Source organism: Aethalodelphis obliquidens, unplaced genomic scaffold, assembly GCF_003676395.1.
Source record: "Aethalodelphis obliquidens isolate GAN/ISIS:26980383/991018 unplaced genomic scaffold, ASM367639v1 scaffold10, whole genome shotgun sequence".
NCBI classification, from domain to species: Eukaryota; Metazoa; Chordata; class Mammalia; order Artiodactyla; family Delphinidae; genus Aethalodelphis; species Aethalodelphis obliquidens.
Genome location: NW_020837954.1, coordinates 41,925,144 through 41,947,339, shown reverse-complemented (window position 1 = coordinate 41,947,339; position 22,196 = coordinate 41,925,144). Strand labels below are relative to the sequence as shown.

The 22,196-nt window shown below is 52.7% G+C and overlaps 1 protein-coding gene across 5 annotated transcripts in view; it reads left to right on the top strand.

Annotated features, from left to right (window-relative positions):
* ACTN1 (actinin alpha 1) overlaps nucleotides 1-22,196 on the top strand; it is a 95,960-nt gene that overhangs the window by 10,605 nt on the left and 63,159 nt on the right. Inside the window, exon 2 of one of the 5 annotated variants that reach the window (XM_027111600.1) lies at nucleotides 18,454-18,557. The exons of 3 other annotated variants lie outside the window; for them this stretch is intronic. Coding sequence is in view for 1 of the 2 variants with exons in the window: in XM_027111599.1 (XP_026967400.1) it covers nucleotides 3,810-3,818 (9 nt within the window). In the remaining variant the exon portion in view is untranslated. Of the gene's footprint in view, nucleotides 1-3,797; nucleotides 3,819-18,453; nucleotides 18,558-22,196 lie in introns of those variants that run through there. One more of the 5 variants, XM_027111599.1, reaches the window with a different exon arrangement.

Below are 22,196 nucleotides of genomic sequence, written 5' to 3'. Positions count from 1 at the left end.
AGGTGGGTGGCCCCCTTCAGGCAGGTCTCCTAATGGAACTTGGCTTTCCATCTTGGAAGAGGGGTGGCAGGTCCTGCACGTGGGTGGGAAGGGACTTGTTACTGTCAGACTCTTTCTCCTCATGTCCCATGTGGAAATGTGCACGTCACAGCCTGTGGTTTGAGGATGGAGAGAGGAGTGGGGCTTTTAATTCTTCTAAGTCCCAAGACCAGGAAATGGGATCACTACCTCCTCCCCCAGTGGGAGGGTCTGGTGGGGACAGGGCCAGTGGCTTTGAGGTCCCGTGTCTGTTTTGACCTCTAGTACTGTGAGTGAGTGAGCGAGGATGTGTGTGGCAGCATGAATGCAGGCACACGTGTGTGTGTGTGTGTGTGTGTGTGTGTGTGTGTGTGTGTGTTCGTGTGTGCGTGTGTCTGGCTCTGAGAAGCCCCGCTGTTGTTTTTGGCCCCTGCCTTGGCTTTGGCAGGGGAGTGGCCCCCTTTCAAACACCACACACATCCTCCAGATAATATATAATGACACTTTCCAGGAGAGTTCCCGATACTTCGGAAAGGCCTTTCTTTCCAGGAACCCAAAGTGCTTTTCCAGACTTGGCCCCGGGAGCTGGGAGATGGAGGAGGTGAGGGAAGTGGGGGCCAGACCCCTGGTTTCCTGCCCTTCCTCCTGGATGCTGTGCTGGCTGGGGCTGTTTGGAGGTATCTTTGCATGCATGAAGTCCTGAGGACGCCCCAAACTCTAGCCCCAAAGAAAGCTACCTATATATATATATTTTTTTTGCTAAGTTATGCAGTGGTAAATTGAGTTTCATTGTATATAATCAGCTTTTTAAAAATTAAGGAATTCTACATTGGGGTTTCACTTCTCTGGGCCTGTCTGGAACCCCCTTAATGGGCTGCTTGGTGCAGGCAGTGAGGCCACATTGGGGCCCAGGGGTGCCTGGCTAGGGGACCTGCCCCCCGTCCCTTTCCATGGAAGCTTCTGGTTCAGGACAAAGCCAGCTTAGGCCCACCTTGTGGCCCAGGGAGTATGTCTGGAATTATATACAGCGGACCATCTACCCCTCCCCCAAGCATGAGGCAAGCTGGTGCTGTGCTATGGGCCAGGCACGTTTCTGAGTGTTTCACAGATATTAATTCGTTTCATCCTGACAACACCTGTGAGATGATTTGGCTGGGGGTAAGGAAATTTAGAAAGGACTGCAAAGGCTCAGGTGGTTACAGCCGTGATTTCTACATTTTCTGCTCTGAGGCCAGTTCACAAAGACAATGAACATTCCAGATTTGAGGTCACGGTGCTTTTCTCCCCAGTCCCATTTCTGTCCCTCAGTGGAATTGACCGCTATCCAGTTTGGTGTTTTCATTCCTAAACATCTGTTTGTACACTTCTCGCCTGTGTAGTTGTCTGTGTGACAGATGGTGTCACACACAACGTGTCGCCATGCACACCTCCCCTTCTGCTCTCATTTGTCCTGCACCCCACATGGCAGGAGCTCCGACCCCTCTGGCGTGGATGAGACGGCTGACGCCCGGAGGGGCTGGAGGACTTGGGGGATTTGCGCGGGTCACACAGCCGCTTACAGGTGGCAGGTGGGACCGGAAGCTGGGCTTCTTGCCTCTGCGGGTGGCTCTTTGTGTTCACCTGCAGCTCCCAGCCCCATCGGAGTTCAAAGACTCACTGGTATTTGGTGAGGGAGGGCAGGAGCAGTCAGTCTGTTTCTTATTTTCTTTCCTCCCACATGTGCTTTTGACACCTGGTTCTCGTCCCCTGGGGCACTTATACCCTTGTCTGCTGCCCTCTTCCTAGGGCTCAAGAGTCAGGTTCTTAGGGACTCCCACCACATTGCCATTCTTTTCTCCTCCCAGGAGAGAGCCCTTCTGCTTTTATTGTTCCTTGATGAAGCAAATATGCAATGACAGGAAGCGACTGTGAATTTGGGAATGCTTCTAGATGAATGTGTGCTGTATGTCTCACAGTGGCTTCTTGCAACATTTGGAAGTTAGTTGTTCTCTGCACATAGAGTTTTGGAAGAGGCGGGAGGTGGGAAGCCGTGGCTGAGCGCGTCTTGCTTGGATCCCAGGGGCAGCCAGTGGGATTCCAGTTATGTCTCCCTGTCCCCGCTTGGTTTCCTGGCTCCGGCCCTTTCTTCCTAATCCCGTGGCTCTCAGCCACTCAGCCCTTACATTGCTCACTCAGCGCCTAGGTAGAGGATGGGCTGGAGAGAGCTGGAAAGGACAGCCGTGTTGGCAGCCCTCACCGCACTTGCGTAGGGCCCTGTTGTGAAACTCTTGGCTCTGAGGACATTTGGAGGGTTCTCAGGGGATGTCATTCATCTGTGACTGACTTGGGACTCCTTGGGTGAGTGAAGGTGGGTTTGTGGGGTCTCCTGGGGCCTCCTAGTAAGGGGTCCATTACTTGGGACTCCTGAAGGCTGTGCCACTGGGATCCAGACACTCATGGCACCTCATCCCAGAGCCTTGAAGCCTGGAAGGATAGGGGTGGTTTGTGGAGTAGAGCAGTGGTGCTCAAACTTGAATGTGCATCGGAATCACCTGGAGGTCCCAGGGCCCCATCCTCAGTGTTGGTCATTCAGTGGGGCTGGGGTGGGGCCTGAGAATTTGCATTTTTAACAAGTGAGATGACACTCTAAAGTTACTGGCAGAGGGGGTAGATGTAGGCAGGGGTGAAGAATTGGGGCTGTTTTTGCAATCTACTGTAGAGGTCTTGAACCAGACTGTGACTTTGCTGATAATTTCTACCTAGCGTCTCCTCTCCCTTCCCCCAAACTAAAAACCATGTCTTTCTCTGGGAGGCCCAGGCTTGGGGAGGGAGATGTGCTTCTGCACCCCAAGAAAGGGTGACTCTTCAGGAGCCTCCTGCTGGCACATAGTAGGTACTCACCAAATATTGGATGGACGGTGACAGTGGGTACATTTCAAGGGGGTGCGGTCGCCACAGTCCAGCAGGAGACGTCTGCAGATGCCGAGGTGCTGGGTGTGATGACCTCCCACGTCACCAAGGGTCACTCCAGTGATGGGGCTGAAGCAGGGCGCAGAGCAGGGCTGGCTCCCAGGACTCGGAAGTGTGCCCTGGGGTCAAGAGGAGGCCCGAGCTGGGGAAGCAGCCTTTTGCTTGGGATGGGGTCTGAGACTGCCACACTGCTGCTTGCCACCCCCTCCCCGGGTGTCCTATTGCGGGGAGGCGGGAACCAGCGCAGGGCTCCGGCTCCCTGTTAGGTGGTCCAGCTGCCTTTCTTCCTCTTTTGGCCAGCGGCCCCCTTCGGATTCCCCTCCCGAGGAGCTGGCCTTGCTGACACATCCCTCCACTCCCTGCCCTATCGCATCTGGCCGAGGCCTGTACTTCAGAAATTCTTAGGGAGTTTCCGGTCCTGTTGTGTGGGTTTGTGGGCCTCAAAGGAAGTAAAATCTGGGCCTCAGTTTTCCTTCTCCTTCCAGGCCCAGAGCCAAGGGTTCTCTCAATTATTGGACATCAGCAGCCTGCTGTCTTTGGGCTCGACCTCCTGGGGGTGTGGAAGCAGACAGAACCCTGGGCTCTCCAGCTCACCAGGATATGGGGTCCAGCAAGACCTTGGTCCACCTGCCTTGTGCTCCCTCTCAGTGGGGACCTTGGTGGGTGGCATTTAGGAGAGGAATAGGTATGGAGAGACTGTCCCTTTTTTTGCACCGTTAGGCCAGAGAGCTGCGTGGGAGGACCCTGCCCTCTTTCCTCGGAACAGGGAGCACGGTTGTACGTGATGTACCGAGGCCTCGGGAGACCTGAGGTCTCCTCTTAGGGCTTCCTGTGGCTACTGTATGATGCTGGTAAGTCACACCCGAATCATTACCTACAGAATGGGGGGGCTGGGTTATAGGGTGCCGGTGGTGCTCTGCTGTAAATGTCTTGCTTGGATTATCACATGGAGATGATCTCCGGGGTCTGGGTCGGTGCCACTGTTCTGTGTTCTCGTCCTCTCTGGGGGGATTACTCAGCAGAGTCTAGCACTTCTTGAGGTGACCTTGAGGTTGATCCCTGGGCTTCGCAGTCTGGCCCTGAAGATAACCTGCTAATACACAGTCTCTTATCTTTGGGAGTCTTATATGTTCTCAGCTTTCGGTAATTTGTCCCCACCCTCTAGGGAGGGCATGAGCGGGGCCAGGTGAATGAGCTTCCCTTATGGACCCACAATGCTCTGTGTCTTGGGCCCTGCATGGACTCTCTTACTCTGGAAATGCCTGCTTGGGGTGTGGCCGAGTGGAAAGCCAGGTGCCTGGGGAGGGGAGAGTGGGGAGCCCTGTTTGGGTTGGCGATGGGTCCCTTAGCTTTGCCTTGTAGCCTGGATGCTCCAGGTGTGGTCTGGGGGTGGGGATACTGGGGGTGGCTCTGGAGGGATGGGGAGAGCATCTCTGCCCACTGCAAGGTGGATGGTTCATAATCAGTCCTTTGTGTAGGCTTGGCTGACCCACTGCCTGGTGTGAGAGAGGCGGCCTGCCTGTGGGTTCAGGGGGTAGGAGAAACTCCTGCCGGAGCAAGGGTATCTGCCCAAGGGACTGGTGTCAATGGGCGGCCTTGTTTTTCACTTTGTTTACTCCCAGAACCTGGCTCTATCCTTTCCCTTGTAGCAGTTTGAAGAAATCAATTCATGGAATGCCTGACCAGAAGGGACCTATACTGTTACCTGACCTTCCCCCCATTAGATGAAGAGACTGAGGTCCATAGTGGTGATCTGACTTGTCCAAGGACACACTGCCAGGAGTTCATTCCTTGTGGGGCTGGTTTTAGTAAAGAATTTATTCTGGGAACATATAAATCATCTTCTGAAGTCATCCTTGCCGATGGGCTCCAGAACACCTGCTGACAGATAGGTGGGGTGAGCCTCTGTGCTCTGAAGGCAGATGGAGCTGCTGGAGTTCTGGCTGGTGTGTGGGTGGTCAGGTTCAGGTGAATTTCACACATGCTTGGCAGCTGTGCTCTGCCAGGCTGGAGGGGGTGATGGACAGACGGGTGGGCCCTGTGCATGGCTGCCCTTACACTCAGATGTTCCTGGCACTGGCTTCTGATTTTGCCGTTAAGGAGGGGAGCAAGAAAGGAGTCAGAGGGACAGGTGCTGGTGGTGCTGGTGGCACTAGTGGTCCTGGTCCTGATATTAACACTTAGTACTGCATGCCCAGCCCTGTGCTAAGCCCGTTACACGTATTATATCAATGAATCATGAATCATCATGACCACCCCATAAAATCTAGGTCTTCATACATTTTCATCTTCACTTTACAGAAGCGCTTGAGCATTATCGCGATTAAATAATTTGCCCCAAGCCACCAACTCCCGGGCTCTGGCCTGTGAACCCAGGGCTGCTGGGCCAGAGCCTGCACTCCTACCCAGCGGCCTGGCTGTCTCCTCTCTGCCAGGACAAGCTGCCTGACGGCAAGTCAGCCCTGACTGGAGAAGGGAAGCCCCTCGCCAGGGAAGGAGCTGGGTCTCCACCCTCCCTGGGCCCCAAATACCTCTCTCCTGACACACACATTCCTGCGCATTCCTGAGGAACCAGGAAGTGGCCGTCTCTCTGGTCCCGACACTGCAGGTCCCAGCACTGTGTCAAGCAGTGCAGGTGGCTGGGGGTGCTCAGGGCCAGATGGGGGATTTTTATGTCCCCTCCATAATCCTTTGCCCTCCTCCTTTCTTCTCCTTGTCTGTTCTCTTTCCCTCCTGCCCCACAGTGGCACCCCAGACACTGGCCACCCCTGAGGATGGCCTTGGGAGGTGAGGCTTGGCCAGGCCTCACCGCTGGGGGGGGGTGGGGGCGGCTTTCTTTGCCTTCCTGTGGGGCGCAGGGTGCTGGTTGCCTTCACTGGCTGCCCCAGAGCGGGGCACCTTCTTGGCTGTGTCAGCGTTGGGCTGCTCCTGTGTCCGTAGAGGTGCTCCAGGCAACCACCCTCTGAAATAGCCGCGCTTGTGTTTCTCCGTCTTTGTTGCAGCTCCTGTACTGGCTGTTTCTCATCCTCTATCATATTTCCTCCCCACAACGAGGTAGGAGGTATCAGCCCTATTTGCAGGTGAGGGAATCAAAACCCCGCCAACTCAGAGAATGCGCTGAGGCTAGTATACGGCAGATTGAGGTTAATGCCCAGGTCTGTGGGCCAAAGTGCCCACACCTGCTATAGCCCAGTGTGAGCAGAAAGTGGCCGCTGAACAGAATCCCCCCCAAACAACAGCAAAACACTTCCCAGCCCGGCTCTAGCATCCTGGGTCCAGGTGGGCTGGGGTATCTCCCTGATGAAGGCGCCTTGCTGGCCTCCTCTGAGAGAAGAGGGCAGATGGAAAGCATTTACAGGCTTGTGGGCACCTCTTACTCACTAAGCTGTGGCTGGGGCATTGCTCGGAAAAGCTCATTCAAGAGAATACATGATGCAAGGGCAGCCAGAAGCCAGTCAGAGCCTGTCCTTTGTGTCTGGCCTTGTTCTGTGATTCCTTCTTTTCAGAGAGTTTCAGTGCCTATTGTCATCAGGACCTGTTAATAGGGGCTGTGGGAGCCTGGTGAATAATAATAATAAATAATAATAATACTGTAAGAGCTGTATGCACTGACTCTTCTAATGCTGTGTGCCTGGCACTGTCCTTAACTTTTTACATGTAAGCACTGGGACAAGGACTTTCCATATACTAACCCATATATTCCTCACAACAACCCTGTGAGGTGGGCGTTAGTATCCCCATTTTACAGATTGGAAAACTGAGGCCCAGAGAGGTTTAGTTATTCACCCAAGGCCCTACGGCTAGCCAGTGGCAGAACTAGGATTTGAATCCAAGGATTTCCAGTCAGTAAGACCACGCATGATTCCTTATGGCTTTTATTTCTATCCCCAAAGCTGGCCTAGCACCGGATACTGAGTGGGCTCTAGGAAAAGTTGCAATGATAGAATGTAGGGCATTTGCATCCTGCCCTTTGAGAGGAAGTTGCCTTTAAGTTGCAGGGATCTTTTTTTTTTTTTTTTTTTTTTTTGCGGTACGCGGGCCTCTCACTGTCGTGGCCTCTCCCGTTGCGGAGCACAGGCTCCGGACGCGCAGGCTTAGCGGCCATGGCTCACGGGCCCAGCCGCTCCGCGGCATGTGGGATCTTCCCGGACCAGGGCACGAACCCGCGTCCGCTGCATCGGCAGGCGGACTCTCAACCATTGCGCCGTCAGGGAAGCCCAAGTTGCAGGGATCTTGGCATGGGCTCCTATGGGGGTGTAAGATGGGCAGCAGCCCTGAGGCCCACCCTGGGGCTCCTGCAGCCACGTACTGAATGGGGGGAGCGCTGTGTATGGGGAGACTTCAAGTGCAGATGGAGTCGGCAAGCCTGGGAAGAAAAACCCAGGAGACACGGGGCCTAGAAGCCCCTCATTAGCTATTTGTTCCTTTGGGGAGGTCTCCCCTGTCTTCCTGTCATAAGTGACATTAGGTGTTTAACTCCCAGGGAGGGATAAGATAGCAAGTAATTTAGAATTTAATAAAGTTATCAGTTCATACAAGTGGGGGGCAGGGGTTGTTTCTTATTTCTCTTTATCCGTGATGCCTGGCATGTGGTAGGCACTTAAGGAATGTTAGTTGCATGAATGAATGAATTTAAAAAAACCCTTATTATGGAAGATTCAAGCACAGGAGTAGAGAGTAGTGTAATGAATCCCCATATACCCATTACCCGGCTTCAACAATTGGCAGCAGAACCTGTCATATGTAGCCATCTGGGATACTTTACAGTGAGATTAGCACGCTAGGATGAACTGCTAAGACCTTCTCAAGTGGGAAGGGACAAATGGAGACGAAATGGTGCCCTTGTGACGCCGCTGTGCCAGGTACGCTGCAGGTGCTTATTTGAAGGTTTGACCTGACTGCACTTGATAACTGGACCAGGTGGCATTGGGCTCCAGCCCCAGGGTGGGAGGAAAGTTTCTGAAGGATGAGTTCAGCAGATCCATGAGATGCTCAAACATGTACGCTGGGGCGAAAGGCACTGCAGCCAACGATAGTTCATCCACTCAGTTCACATTTATTGTGGATCTCTTTTAAACATTCAAATGTTTAAAAAGTACAGAATAGTAAAACCAATACCCAGGCGCTTGCCACCCAGATTTAAGAAATACTAAGCACTCACTCTTCTCAGATTAGGGCCAGATGATGCAGGATGTCTGCCTCTGAAGAGGCCAGTGGGGGAGAGACCCAGGAACTAGCATTTCCCTGTCATGTTCAGAGATGTCACAGCCCATATAGTGAAGGGAGCCCACGGAAGGCCCCAGGCCACCTTGGAGGAGACTGGTGTAAGACCTCCTGGAGGAGGTGATAATGTGAGCTAACATTTAAATCTAGAGTATGTAAGAGTGAGTCAGGCAAGGTGGTGGTGGCGAAGAGTGGGCCAGGCGGGCCAGGCCGTGTGTGACCAAAGGCTTGAGACAGTGAGTGTCAAGTTCTGGGAAGGGAGGGGCCGGGGATGAGTGTGAAGGAGGTGAGGGGAGGGGCGGAGAGGAAGAGGCCCGAGGGTGGGTGACAGTGAGTACAGGGGGAGTTGGACTGTGGGGCAGTAGCAGCCTCTGGGCCTGTCTGAACTGCACACTGCACACTGAGAGGATTAGAGACCAACATAATCCCCTGTGGAGTCTGGGGAAGGGTGGGAACTGCGGCAGAGGAATATTTGAAGGAACCCGGTTGAGAGAAGCTCCAGGCTGGAAGAGTGGCTGTGCTGGACTTGCTATGTTCAGGGGCCCGAAGGGCTCGGAGAAGCAGGCCTTGGGGGAGGTTGAGTGGAAATGGAGTCTAGCTCAGAATTTCTAATAGTCAGGCTTTCCAAAGAAGGAATGAACTGTTAGGTTGGGAGTTTCCTGGTCTTAAATGTGTTTAGGTAGACCTGAGAGATTGAAACGGCAGTGGGGGAATTCCCCGGTGGTCCAGTGATTAGGACTCTGCGCTTTCATTGCCAAGGGCCTGGGTTCAGTCCCTGGTCAGGGAGCTAAGATCCTGCAAGCTGTGCGGTGCAGCCAGAAAACAAAAAGACAAAACAAAATGTACAAAACCTTGTAGTTGAGGTATTCAGCTAACCCACAAAGAAATGAGATGGGAGGGGTGTGGAGGGAGGGGGGGCGCTGGGCCTTCAAGGGCCCTCCTCATTCTGGGTTCTAAGAATATAAACTGGGGGAGAGTGGGTTAAGTGACCCGTGGACACAGGCGGATGGTGCTCCAAGGAAGGCAGCCATGGAGGAGGTGCTGGCCTGTTGCCATGGGAACCATCTCTGCTGTGGGTTTCCAGTTCCAGGGATGCCCTGGAAGGGAATGAGCTCACTCCACCTGCAAGGTGATGAGTCGGCCTGTTCCGAAGTCCTGCGTGCTATCCAGGGCTGGGCAAGAAGTTGAGTGGCAGACCCTGCCTCTGCCCCTCGTCGGACCACTGATACTCCTCTGCCTGATGTGGGCTGTTGTCATTAGAGACAAGATGGGGGCAGTAGAGGAAGCCACCCGCCATTCTGGTGGCCCTGGGGAGCCTCCGGTAGAGGCAGGAGGAAGCCTCTAGTCCAGTTGGCCAAACCATGGCGCTCAGCAGGGCTGAACTATGCTATCTGCAGGCCACTCAGCTCACATCGATGGGGCAACAACTACACCTGTGCTGGGCCTGGGGCCTGCAGTCCCGTAGGCTGGATGGATGCTGTGATTTCAGGGGTGCTGAGGGTTTTGAAGAAGTTCAGACTGTTCATGAATGTGCATTGGTCAGGTGTGGGCTGGTTTCTGAGGGTGGATGAGGAGAACTTCCGGGAGGGAGTGGCATTTGATCTGACACTGGAAGGCTGAGGGGTCACTAGTTTGCCAATCAAGTCCTAGGTATTTGGAGGTCCGGGGTTGTGGCTCATCTCCTTCCTCCCCACCCACCACGTGTGCGATTTGTTGTTCCTGTGAGGGAGTGCGCAGAGCGTGTCCACTGACTGCCAGGGGATGGCCAGAACCTCAAACAACTGTGATTTCAGGGCACCAAGCATCTTCCTCGAGACCCTATGAAATCATAGACCATCATCCCCTGGGTTCCAGTCCCTAAGGAGCCAGATGAAGGCCCTAACCTGTTCTCTCCCTCCTGGTGTGGCAGACTGGGGATGACATTGGACAGGCCAGGGCAACTCTGCTTTTCTAGTTTCTGGCTTGGCTACTTGTTTCACCAACATGGGCCTCTGTTTCCTTTTGAGAAGATAAACAACTTTGGAGGTTTGAGGAAATGACCGTTTTAAGTTTTAACCCTTTCACCTAAACACAACTACTTATATTTTCAAAAACCTATTTTTTTTTACCCTCATGCTTTTATTATTTTGATAGTGGTAACCACAGTGGATCTGCAATTTAGTTTGCTTTTATATTTCCCCACTTGGCATTTTATCAAAGATGTTTTTTCTTATATAGCCTCATAGCCTTTATGTTCCTTCCCTGGAGAAAGTGTAGGGATTTTTTCATGAATAAATATTTATTTGTATTTTCCTGTCTCTTTCCAAAAAACGTTTGAGGAGACATGTTAAAAGGCTCATGTAGGGCTTCCCTGGTGGCGCAGTGGTTGAGAGTCCGCCTGCCAGTGCGGGGGACACGGGTTCGTGCCCCGGCCCGGGAAGATCCCACATGCCGCGGAGCGGCTGGGCCCGTGAGCCATGGCTGCTGAGCCTGAGCGTCCGGAGCCTGTGCTCTGCAAGGGGTGAGGCCACAGCAGTGAGAGGCCCACGTACCGCCAAAAAAAAAAAAAAAAAAAGCCTCATGTAAAACAGAGTTTTAAATTAAAGTTAGACGACCCAGAGCTTTGTCAGGGTGATGGTGGTGGGGTGAGCTAATTGAGAAAATAGTGTTAGAAGAGGTTTGTCTTGGGACTTCCCCGGTGGTCCAGTGGTTAAGAATCCGCCTTCCAATGCAGGGAACGCAGGTTTGATCCCTGGTCGGGGAACTAAGATCCCACATGCCATGGGGCAACCAAGCCTATGCGCTCTAGAGCCTGCGCGCCGCAGCTAGGACCCGATGCGGCTAAATAAATGAATGTTAAAAAAAAGAAAAGGTTTGTTTTTGTAAGTCAGCACTGACCCTAGTTTTGAGCTTCCCGGCAGCCAAAACAAAACAAGAAATTAGAATTCACATCTGTTATTTCCTAGTAAAGGGAAGTGTACCAGTTCATTGGAAAGAGACGCTTTGCCTCTCTGTGTAAGCACTGAACACTCAGGGCTCTTCCATTTTAGGAGAGCAGTGTGGTGGATGATGCCATCAGTGTTAGTTTCATGGAACATAGAGACCTTTTTTGTATATTGGTTCTTAAATCAACCCCAGTAGAGCCAAAGGCATGATGTTAAATCACATTGGTGTGAAGGCATTTCTGTGGGGAGCTGAAGAATGAAATCTTATTCTACTGTTTCTGGAGGTGCAGCCTGAGCGAGGCCCCAGTCCTTGGAGATGCTTGTCAGCGTTTCCTGGAGACTTATATGCAGTTGTCTGACAGGAGCCGGAGGATGGTCTGTGTGGACTCCTGTGTTCAGAGGTTTTCTGAGGCCTTTACTGAAATGAGAACTTTTGCTTTCAGTGCTGGCACATGGGGGCCAAAGCTGCTATTTCCTTAGGAAAATGAGAGTTTGGCCTATATCACCTCTTCACAGGAAAACTGTCAAGGCCAGAGCTGTCCTCTGGAAGCACTTGGGGGTCTGCTGTGCATCTCAACAAGGTGCTCCTGGCCCCAGGCTCTTTGCCACAGAGGAGGGACGAGGCCGTCCAGTCGGGGCTGGGCCTGGGCCTGGGCCTGGGCGTGGACCTCTACTGGCTGCCCCACTCCTCAGCCATACTTCTCCTCTTAATTCTCCCATTATTGGACATTTTCATGGTTTCCAGTTTTTTTTTAAAAAAATTAATTAATTATTTATTTTTGGCTGTGTTGGGTCTTCATTGCTGTGCATGGGCTTCTCACTGCAGTGGCTTCTCTTGTTGCGGAGCACGGGCTCTAGGCGCGCGGGCTTCAGTAGTTGTGGCTTGCGGGCTCCAGAGCGCAGGCTCAGTAGTTGTGGCGCACGGGCTTAGTCGTGCCATGGCATGTGGGATCTTCCCGGTCCAGGGCTCAAACCCATGTCCCCTGCATTGGCAGGAGGATTCTTAACCACTGCACCACCAGGGAAGCCCCATGGTTTCCAGTTTTGAGCTCTCATAGATAATTCCTCTATAAATATTCCTTTCATGTGGACATTTTCCTGCATTTTAGGATAATATCTACGAGCTGAGTTAATCAGTCACAGGAGATGATCGTTTCTATACGTCCTTTTACATATTAATCAGTTGCCTTTACAAGGCAGACTAATAAAAATTAAAAAAAAATAAAAGGCAGACTAGCATAGTGTGTCACCAGCAACACACAACCTATTTTTTATTGAAGTACAGTTGATTTACAATATTATATTAGTTTCAGGTGTACAACATAGCGATTTAAAATTTTTATAGATTGCACACTCAACCTATTTTTTTAAAACTAATTAAAAAGGAAAGTAATTTTTATTGTGACAGATTTGGAAAATACAGCAAAATACAAAGAAGAAAATAAGGATTGCCTGAAGTTCTACCACCTGAGAGCATGGAGGTGTGTCTTTTGATGGTCTGCTGTGGTGAACCTGTTGCCTCTCGTCAGGCAGGAGTTTGAGCTGGGACAGTCCCTCCTTTAATGTTTGAGTTTGAGCTGGGACAGTCCCTCCTTTAATGGCTGTCCCTAGGCTGTCCCTAGATTTTCCTCTGACCCAAAATATCTTTTCAGCCATTGGCCTGTCTGGCTGTGGACTTACATTTCTAAGGTTCTAAAGACCTTCATAACATTTTCATCTAGTGCTAGATACATAAGAAGTTGGCTTGGAAACTCAGGGTTTAGATATTTGGATGGAAAGTGTGAAATATTATCACCTAGTGGCAACTTAGCAGAGTCCTCAGTAGCTACCGCATACCAGGTGAGATCTAAGGGCCGGGGGTGGCTGATGAGTGCTGGTGGGACAGGCGGTCAAGAGGTAGAATCTGAGGGCTTCCCTGGTGGCGTAGTGGTTAAGAATCTGCCTGCCAATGCAAGGGCCATGGCTTCTGGCCCTGGGCCGGGAAGACCCCACATGCCGTGGAGCTGCTAAGCCCCTGTGCCACAACTACTGAGCTTGGGCTCTAGAGTCTGCGAGCCACAACTACTGAAGCCAGTACACCTAAAGCCCGTGCTCCACAGCAAGAGTAGCCCCCGATCACCACAACTAGAGAAAGCCCGCGTGCAGCAATGAAGACCCAGCGCAGGAAAAAAAAAAAAAAAAAGAAGAATCTGTGTCTGAGAAAATTCTGCCCAGCCCTGGCTCCTGACCGCATTCCCCAAGTTCCTGTCTGTCTGTGAGGCTTGTCAGAAGAGCCAGGGTATTGGGTGAAATTGAAGGGAAGTAGGACGAGTCGTAAGTGAGAACCTACGCCTGTCATCTCTGTGCTGGTTCTCACTTCTCTGAACCGAGCATCCCGTGGTCCAGGTGACCCTCTCCTTCTACCGCTTGTCTTCAAGAGGAAGCCTCCAGGCAGGGGAGACCACTTCCTGATCTGGATGGGCCCTTGCTGAACTCTTGGTTAGGGTGCCGGTGCTGGGCTGAGGCTTGCTGACACCTCCAACCCACAGTGATACTTCTGTCACCCAAGCAGTTACGCATCTGCTCTGAATTTCCCAGATGCTGGAGTGAGAGGACGAAGAAGGTCTGTTCATGATATGACTTGACTTCAAGTAGGCACGGAGGCCTCAGTCCCTAAGAGCTCTAAGAGCTGACTAATGATTTCTTAGGTGGCTTCAAATGCCAAAATGGGTGATTATACGGGGGGTGCCTGGTGCAGTGCGTACAGTAGGACACACCTGGCTGGTTTGTTATTTTCAGTATGGAGGAGGTGGTGCACAGGAGCTTCCTTTTCCCTACAACTCTGGCCGTCCCCTTGAGTTGGGTGGGATTTGGGCAGGGACCGTAGCTGGAGGCTCATAGATGTCTCTTGGGGGAGGAAGAAGCGATGCTTAAATGATGGCATCTTAGAGTTACCCACGTGTGGGACTCTCAGGGCTCTAGGAGGTGCACCTAGAGGAGGCTTGATGTCCCTAGTGCTGTCTGTCCTATGGCCAGCCCATCTGACACAGTTGGGGACAGTTTTCCAAGGTCCGGGGGCTGTGGATGATCAGAACTTTGGAACGATGGGATTCACCACAGAGAATCTGCGTGTTGGGACATTTCCTTGGGGGCCCTGAAGGGGGAAGCCATCAGAATGTCTCAGCTACTGTTCTGGTTGTTTGGGTAAAGAGCTCCCTGTTGGAGCCTTGTAAGGCGCTCCAGCTTGCGGCCATGTGGAAAGGCTGGGATTGATTAATTCTGTCTGGTTTGTGAGACACTCTACCCTCTTTGCCTCTCCCCACCCAGGAAACCACATGAACTGTCAAGGCGGGTCCAATTACAATTCATGGTAATTGGAGGGAGAGAGGGACTCCTGAGGAGGCAGTGACTTGTGCTTTTGCTCTGTGAAGGAGAGGTTTCTTTGCTGTGAGGAGCGGAGGCAAGTAGCAATTAAGGGCCTCCTCCTTACACCTTATTAAATGACCACCGGCTCCAGGTGACCACGGCTTCCCTGTAGGCATCCTGGTTCCCGAGGGCACATCCACCCTCTGCCACCCAAGTGGAGAGTTTCACTCCAAGGCTGTAATCCTTAAAGGGTGGTCCACGGACCATCTAGAGTTCATGTAAAAACTGTAGCTTCCTGGGCCTTGCCTAGACCGGCTGAACCAAGTACACTGGGCTCAGAGCCCAGGAATCTGCATTTCTAGCAAGCTCCCGCCTTAATTTTTAGGTAACACTAGAGACCTCTGCGAAGGATTACCTGGGAATATTGTTGCTTCAGTCTGAACGGCAGGAGTTCAGCTAAACAAACTCAACTCCTTCATTCCCATTCACTCCTCCTCTGGGACATCCTGCTGATGCTTCGTCTCCTTTGTTAGGCTTAGACCGCAAATTCACTGGCTCTCCAAGATGTGAGCCAAGCATCTCTTTTGGACCCCAGACCCAGAGGGGGAATATGAATAGAGGAAAGGAAAGCAAATCTCCTCTTGCTTCTCTGACTGTGATTGTTTTTGGCTTTGGAGCAGGTGGGCCCGTCGACTGTCTGCAAGGCTGTGTTGAAGCAGTATTGCAGTGATAACGGTGGAAGCCACTTTTCTCATCCCGGGCATGCGGAGGGGTGTCTGTATCAGGCGGCCCATCCTGCCCTCCAGTCCCTCCGGGCCTGCTGAGGGCCCGCCTCGCCACTGAGCACAAACATCTGTGTCCTGCAGTGACCTGCCCGCTCTGTTGTTTGGTTTCCTGTGGAGGGAGGGCTTTCCAGTGTTGTGTATCCTGCCTCGCCTGGCTCCTCTCCCTGTCCCACCTTAGTGACCTCTGGTCCTCTACGCTCAGTTGAGCCAAATCCTGACTGTGGGCTGTTGTCTGGGTTCTAGCTTTCATCCAGACAGCGTGACAAGAGGAGTTTGGGTTGGCCCTAGACTGTGTGAACGCCTCCTCAGTTATGGCCCTGGATTGTTTCAGCCTGAGGGTCTGCCAGCAGCAGTGTGTTCTGCTGGCACGGGCTCAAACTGCCCCCTTGAGACAGGGGTCCCAGCAGCAGGAAGCTAGAAGGCCTGTAGGACTGAGCTCAACAGGCAATTCCCCAATGACTCCACACCACTAGGGGTCCTCTCGGGAGTTCTAGGTCCAGAAACCCTCTGGCAGCCTCTCTGCCTAGTGGCAGTTCTGCAGGGGAGATGTGGCGCTGTGGAGGTCATGGCGTAGAAGTGGATCAGGGGCCTCAGAAATGGGAGGGCATTGAGTCTGGTAGGGAAGCCGTCAAGGGAGCCACAACAGGTCTGCTGTTGTCAGAGTGGACTAGGGTTACAAGAAGGATGGGTATAGAGGGGGTGAGATTTTAGAAAAAGGATCTCCAGAGCGCTGAACCTGGAGGCCCAGAGAAGATGAACTCTTCCAGTCAGTCCAACTTAACTTTAAAAAGGTAAAAATAAAATCCGATCAGGGCAAGTTTCTAGTCGAATAAATGCTTGCGCTCTTTTCTGAAGGCCTTGAGGATTGGTGCAGCCTGGGTTAGCATCTGGTTCGTTTATGTAGCAAAAACTATGGAAATGTTCTTACCCTTGGGCTGGATAATTCTACCCCCAGGATAGTGTCCTGAGGAAACTGTCCAACTAAAACAAAGTAATGCTTCAGAATATTCTCTGCTCTCCATAGGAGCAGAAGGAAGGCTTCTGTGTCTCACTAACGTCAGGGGAGGAATTTTACAAACCGTCCTGACACGTGATAGTGGTGGAGCATATTTTCAGCCTTTAAATGACATTTAGGAAGATTACACAGGAATGAAATGTTCAACAGACGGTTGAAAGTAGGAGAACTTTATGGAGCATTATAATCGGTTGCAACTGTAAAACCCACGTAAACAGGAAGATTACGTACAAAAGTGAAAATGGCTGTGTTGAAGTTGTAGGATTAAATACTTAAAAAAAATAGTACTCAAATTTTATAGCAAGTCAGAGAATTGCTATCTGAGGCAACATCCTGCTTCAGATGTTTTTCTGCTATCACCTGTCCTTTTTCTTGAGGAATGGCAGCTCAGTGAGATCTGACTGTCCGTTCTGAGCACTTTGGTGTGTGCTGTGCACTGCTGAGCCCCGTGGAGCACACAGAGGGGGTAAGACATGGTCCCCTGAGCCTGAGAGCTCAGGGGGAGGTTTCTTCTCCCTGGGGAGACACGATGTGCTGGGCAAGCTGATTAGTGCTGGGTGCTGAGGCTTGGCCCTAGCACGGCCAGGGACTGTGGGGAGCGGAGGGGGCAGGTGGGTGGATGGTCTGGGCCTTCAGCCGGGAGTTGGAAGGATCTGTAGGACCAGGGAGCAACCAGCCTGGCAGCTGGGAAGCCTGCAAAACCCAGCAAGAAGAGTCCAGTTCTCCTGAGATGGGTTCTATCCAGGTCCTCGCCGCTTTGACTGAGATCAGAGTTATTTAAATAAATGCCTGTGATTCACCCCATTTCTAGAGACTGGGAACTGAAGTCCAGGAAGCGAACTCTTCCAGTAATCTCCGGAGTCCCCTGGGACAGGGCTGTTGCACAGGCCCGCTCCCGGCGTGTTGGCTGTGCCCCGTCTGCAAGCCCCACGCGTGCCCTCCCCAGGGGCAAATCCCCTGCTCAGGATCCACTCCTGGGAGGCTGCCCTTTGGTTCCTTTTGGGTTGGCAGTGGGGGATCAGTGTTCCTTCCCCAGTGATCTCTCCTTTTAGATCTTTCCCTGGCCTGCAGGGGTGCTGGGCACTGCTGGGAGGCCGCCCATCCCCATTTTCCATTTGGAGACCTTGACATTTTGTTTAAGAGGGAGTGTGATTGAGAGCGTGTGAGGGTGAGAACCGGAGGTGCTGGCTCCTTAAGGCTTGGCCTTCAAGTGAATTTTGGCAGAAGGGACACTGAATGTTTAATTTTAGGGCCAGGAGGGGGTGGGGGAAAGTCCCTACTGCATCTGGTTTGTGTTAAGTCCTTCCCTTCAGAAAAGGGCTGTGTTTATGGTTCAAATCCGGCAGAGATGGGGCGAGAGGGGCTCCACTTTCCCGTACTAGGCAGTGGGGCACAGGGAATGCACAGAGCTTCCTTCGGGTCCTCCGACCCCATCCCAAGATAAATGGTTCCAACTTTGAGAAAACTTCCACATCCATTTTACCCCTGAGGTTAAAGCAGGCATTTGCTTCCAGCAGCTGGGCTTTGCAGGCAGAGCTGCAGAGTTCGCAGAGTTGGCCGGCTGTCAGCCTGGCTTGTCTGGCGTCTGAGGGTCCCGGATGGGTCAGCAGTGCTGCTGGCTCCCGCAGGCCTCCCGGCCGTGATTCCGGGATTGAGGGCTTGCGTCCAGGAGGCCCAGGTTGTCAGAGCTGGAAGGTCCTGCAAAGACCACATCCAGTCCCTTCTTGACAGATAAGGAACTGGAGGCCCAGAGAGCTGAAGAAGCTTGTCCAAGGTCAGAGTCGGCAGTAGACTCGGGATTCGAACCAGACTTTCCTGACTCCCAGTTTGGTTCAGTGCTCTTTTCAGGGCCCCGTATGGCTTCCCCTTCTGCCTGCTGTTACTCTTCCAGGCTCTGCTTCCTCAAAGGGCCGGCTTTGGGGACAGAGCTCGTGATGGCCAGTCTTGAAATTTGGTGGCAACATTCACAAGGCTGTGAGCGCCTCAAAGGCTGGCTGACTCACCGCCGTTTTCCAGCCCCGGCATGGTCCCTGGCTCAGGGGAAGAAGAGCTCCGAAAAAATTCAATGAATGGATGAGTGGGTGGCTTGGCCTGAGGGTGGAGGTGCTGGTGTTCCAGTTAGAATCATTGTGCTTCCTTCTGAGCATCTGTTCGGAAGCTGTCCTGTTCCAAGGCTGGGTCTTGTCTTCTCCAGCCCTGGCTCAGTTCCGGCACATCACCCAGCTTTCAGGGAAGTCTAGAGTTTCAGAGCCGAAAGGAGCCTTCGATAGCAAAGGGTCCATCCCCTGCAAGTTACAGGTAAGGAAACTGAGGCAAGGCCACATGGCTGGTCAGTGGGAACACAGGACTGGAGCCCGAGCCTGGTGTGTTCGTGCAGGGAGTTGAGGGTCCGCTGTCCTCCCCATCCCCCGTCTTCCTCAGTCGGGCGGATGAGCCATTTCATCTGCCACCCTCTTCGCTCTAGCTTGCTCCCCACTGCGGAGGGTGGTTTCACCAGAGCCGACTGGGGAGAGGCCGGGGCATGCAGGGATGGGCCACGTCATTCCCTTGTGCTGTCCTAGAAGGGGGAAAAGGGCGGGCGGGCTCATTTCCTTGCGGGGAAACAAGAGCTGGAGTCACCCTGGAGTCAGAGCCCAGGGAGGGGCCCCCAACCCTCTCACCGCCTCTAGCCCTGGGTCAGCGGCACTCCCCTCCTGCTGGTCTCATGAAGGGTGGAGGAGGGCCGGGCAACAGTACCACTGTCCCCCACCCCAAGTCTGCCTTACTGCCTTTGGGAGGGCGTTTCTTGTGGTCCTCTGCAGGGCAGGCTGGTGGTGGCAGTAAGGGGAGGAGTCCGGTGACAGCATTGTCCCATTCTAAGAACTGGGAGTTGTTAACCCCCCCCATGCGTCGTGATTAGAAATGTTTTTGCCTTATAAGTCTCAATCTCTTTTTTGGTTTTATTATGAAAGTAAGACATGCTCATGTTAAAAAAAAAAACCCAAAAAACAAAAAAAAAAACAATTCCCCACAGGTGACATGGTTATGCTTCTATGCCACACGTAAGATTTTGTATTTAATTTATATATTATTTAATTGTGGTAAAATATACATAACATAACATTTACCATTCTGACCACCTTTAAGTGGACAGTTCAGTGGCAATAGTTACATTCATGTTGTTGTGTAACCGTCACCACCATCCATCTCCAGAACTTTTTCATTTTGCAAAACTGAAACTCTGTACCCATCAAACAGTAGCTCCCCATTGTTCCTCCCCCAGCCCCTGGCCCCCACCATTCTGCTTTCTTCTCTGTGAACTTGACTGCTGTAGAGACCTCATTAAAGTGAAGTCAGAGAGCATTTGTCCTTTCATGTCTGGCTTACTTCACTCAGCATAAAGTCTGTAATGTTCATCCCCGCTGTGGTGTGTGTCAACATTTCCTTCCTCTTTAAGGCTGACTAATATTCCGTTGCATGTACATGCCTTATCTTGTTTACCCGTGCATCTGCTGATGAGCGTTTGGGTTGCTTCCACCTTTTGGCTATCGTGAATCACGCTGCTGTGAACATGGGTGTGCAAATATTCAAGTCCTTGCTTTCATTTCTTTTCTGTATATACCCAGAAATGGAATTGCTAAATTTTATGTATTTACTGTTTGCGACTCTCAGGCTCTTTGAGCACCTGTGGCAGGGTTGATAGGTCAGCACAGCACCCTGGGCACCTGCCCTCCTCCCCCCCCACCCCCGCCCTCCTTCCTTTTCCCCCAGGGCTGGGTCCCTGGCCTGCTGGTCTGCTGTGGTAGCTGTCGGCAGAGGTGGGCAGGTGGGCGGGATGGCCAGCTGGGTCTCCTTTGTGTACCGTGTCCAGGGCTGGCTGCAGCACAGCTCTAGGGAGGTTTGGAGTTGCTGAGCTAGTGTGAAGCTCCGGCATCTCCCGGTGAAGAAGGGCCTTTTTGGGCCAGGTTCCTATCCCTTCTCCTGCTGCAGATCTGGGGAAGGGGGCTGTAGTCTTCTGGGTGCCCTGGGGTGGAACGGGGACCCCAGAGCCAACTGGCCCCACTCTCCCCATTCGCTTTTTTGTCCCCCACCCCCCCAGTTCTTTCTGCCTCAGGCCATTTCTCTCCCAGAGGGTTAGCCTGTGAACGATTGCTGGCCGGGGAGTTCCAGAGACTAATGCAACGCTTCCTAGCTGCCTTTGGAGAAAAGGTCTATTTCTTGCTAACAGAGCAGGCTCTCCTCTCCTGCTCCCTGCTCTACCCACAGTCGACCACTATCTCAAGTCAGGCCCCCAAATACGCTCACACCGCAGAGCAAACTGGTTGCTGCCTGCTGTCTGGAATGGACCTCCACCATGTGCCGCCTACCTGCCCCCTGCAGGGATCTGTGTATCGTTCCCCTGGGTGCTCAGTCTGTGTCTCACTGGTGGGGTGTGTAGTTATCTGTCAGTTTGGCCATGGCTTCCTGAGAGCTGGGCCCTCTCTCGTTCTAGTAGTCACTGGTCTAGTGCCCTGTACTTAGTGGATGCTCAGTGAGAGAAAGAGAAAGTGGAAAGAATTTGGAATTTGGTTAGGGAACTCCTGGTTTGGGGTTTGAGGCCTGTTCTTTGCCAGCTGAGTTACTTAACATTCCTGAGCCTCAGTTTTTCCATCTCTAAAATGGGGGATCAAAATCTAGCTCTTAGGGCTTCCCTGATGGCGCAGTGGTTAAGAATCCACCTGCCAATGCGGGGGACACGGGTTCGAGCCCTGCTCCGGGAAGATCCCACATGCCGTGGAGCAACTAAGCCTGTGCTCCACGACTACTGAAGCCTGCGCGCCTAGAGCCTGTGCTCCACAACGAGAAGCTACCGCAATGAGAAGCCTGTGCACCTCAACGAAGAGTAGCCCCCGCTCCCTGCAACTAGAGAAAGCCGGCGTGCAGCAACGAAGACCCAACACAGCCAAAAAAAAAAAAAAAAATCTACCTCTTGTTGTGAAGAGTAAATGTGATAATCATACAAAGTGCTTGGTAAGTGTCACTAAATGTCAGCTGTGTCATTGTTGTGCCCTCTAAGTGGGAGAGACGTTACCAGCTGCCAGGCCTGGGGGGAGGACTCTGCAGGAAGGCGAGGTTTTAGGCTATGGCGCTCTCCCTCTGCTTCTCGGGTGTCTGGTCCCTGGAGAGACTGGGTGAGAGAGGAAGGGGCCGTGTGATGCTGTCTGGCTGGGTGGTGGCAGTCTCCTCTGCAGGAGGAAACTGCTTCCTCTCCAGGGAGTCCGCAGCTGCTCGGAGCCCTCGTGGGGCTGGCTGCTGCTCGCTGAGCAGGGATTGTGTGTTGGGGGGAAGAAGGGGTCCGGGGTGCCTTGGGCTTCGTTCCAGATGTGACATGTCTTCTGATCTCAGCACCCTTCCCTGCCAGGCCTTCTTGGAGCCCCGCTCCCTGGCACCAGGAGGTCTGGCTCGGAACTGCCCCTGCCGTGGTTGCTGTATGACTGTTTCTTAGGGGTGGTCCTACCTACCTTTGTAGCTTGCAGGCTCTAGGACCCCTGTCTCCCTCATATTTGAGGACAGGAAATAGCAGCCTCACCGCCGTGCAGTAGAGCTTTCCTTTCTCCTGCAGGATAGGATGGTTGGGATAGGACCCATGCATGGGTCGTGTCTAGGCTATGGGGAGGGAACAGGATTGCGAATCCCGCTTCGAGCTGCTGGCTCCTTTCTGCCCCTCCCTGCAGGAGAGTTCATCCTGCAGAGGCTTCGGGGTGTTGGGAAAAGCCCGGCCTCGGAGCTGCCAGTTCTGGGGTGAGGGAAGCTCTGCCATCTTACTAGCTGTGTCCTTGAACACGTCCTTCTTCTGAGCCTCAGTTTCCTCATCTATAAAAAGAAGGCAGGGCTTCCCTGGTGGCGCAGTGGTTGAGAGTCTGCCTGCCGATGCAGGGGACACGGGTTCGTGCCTCGGTCTGGGAAGATCCCACATGC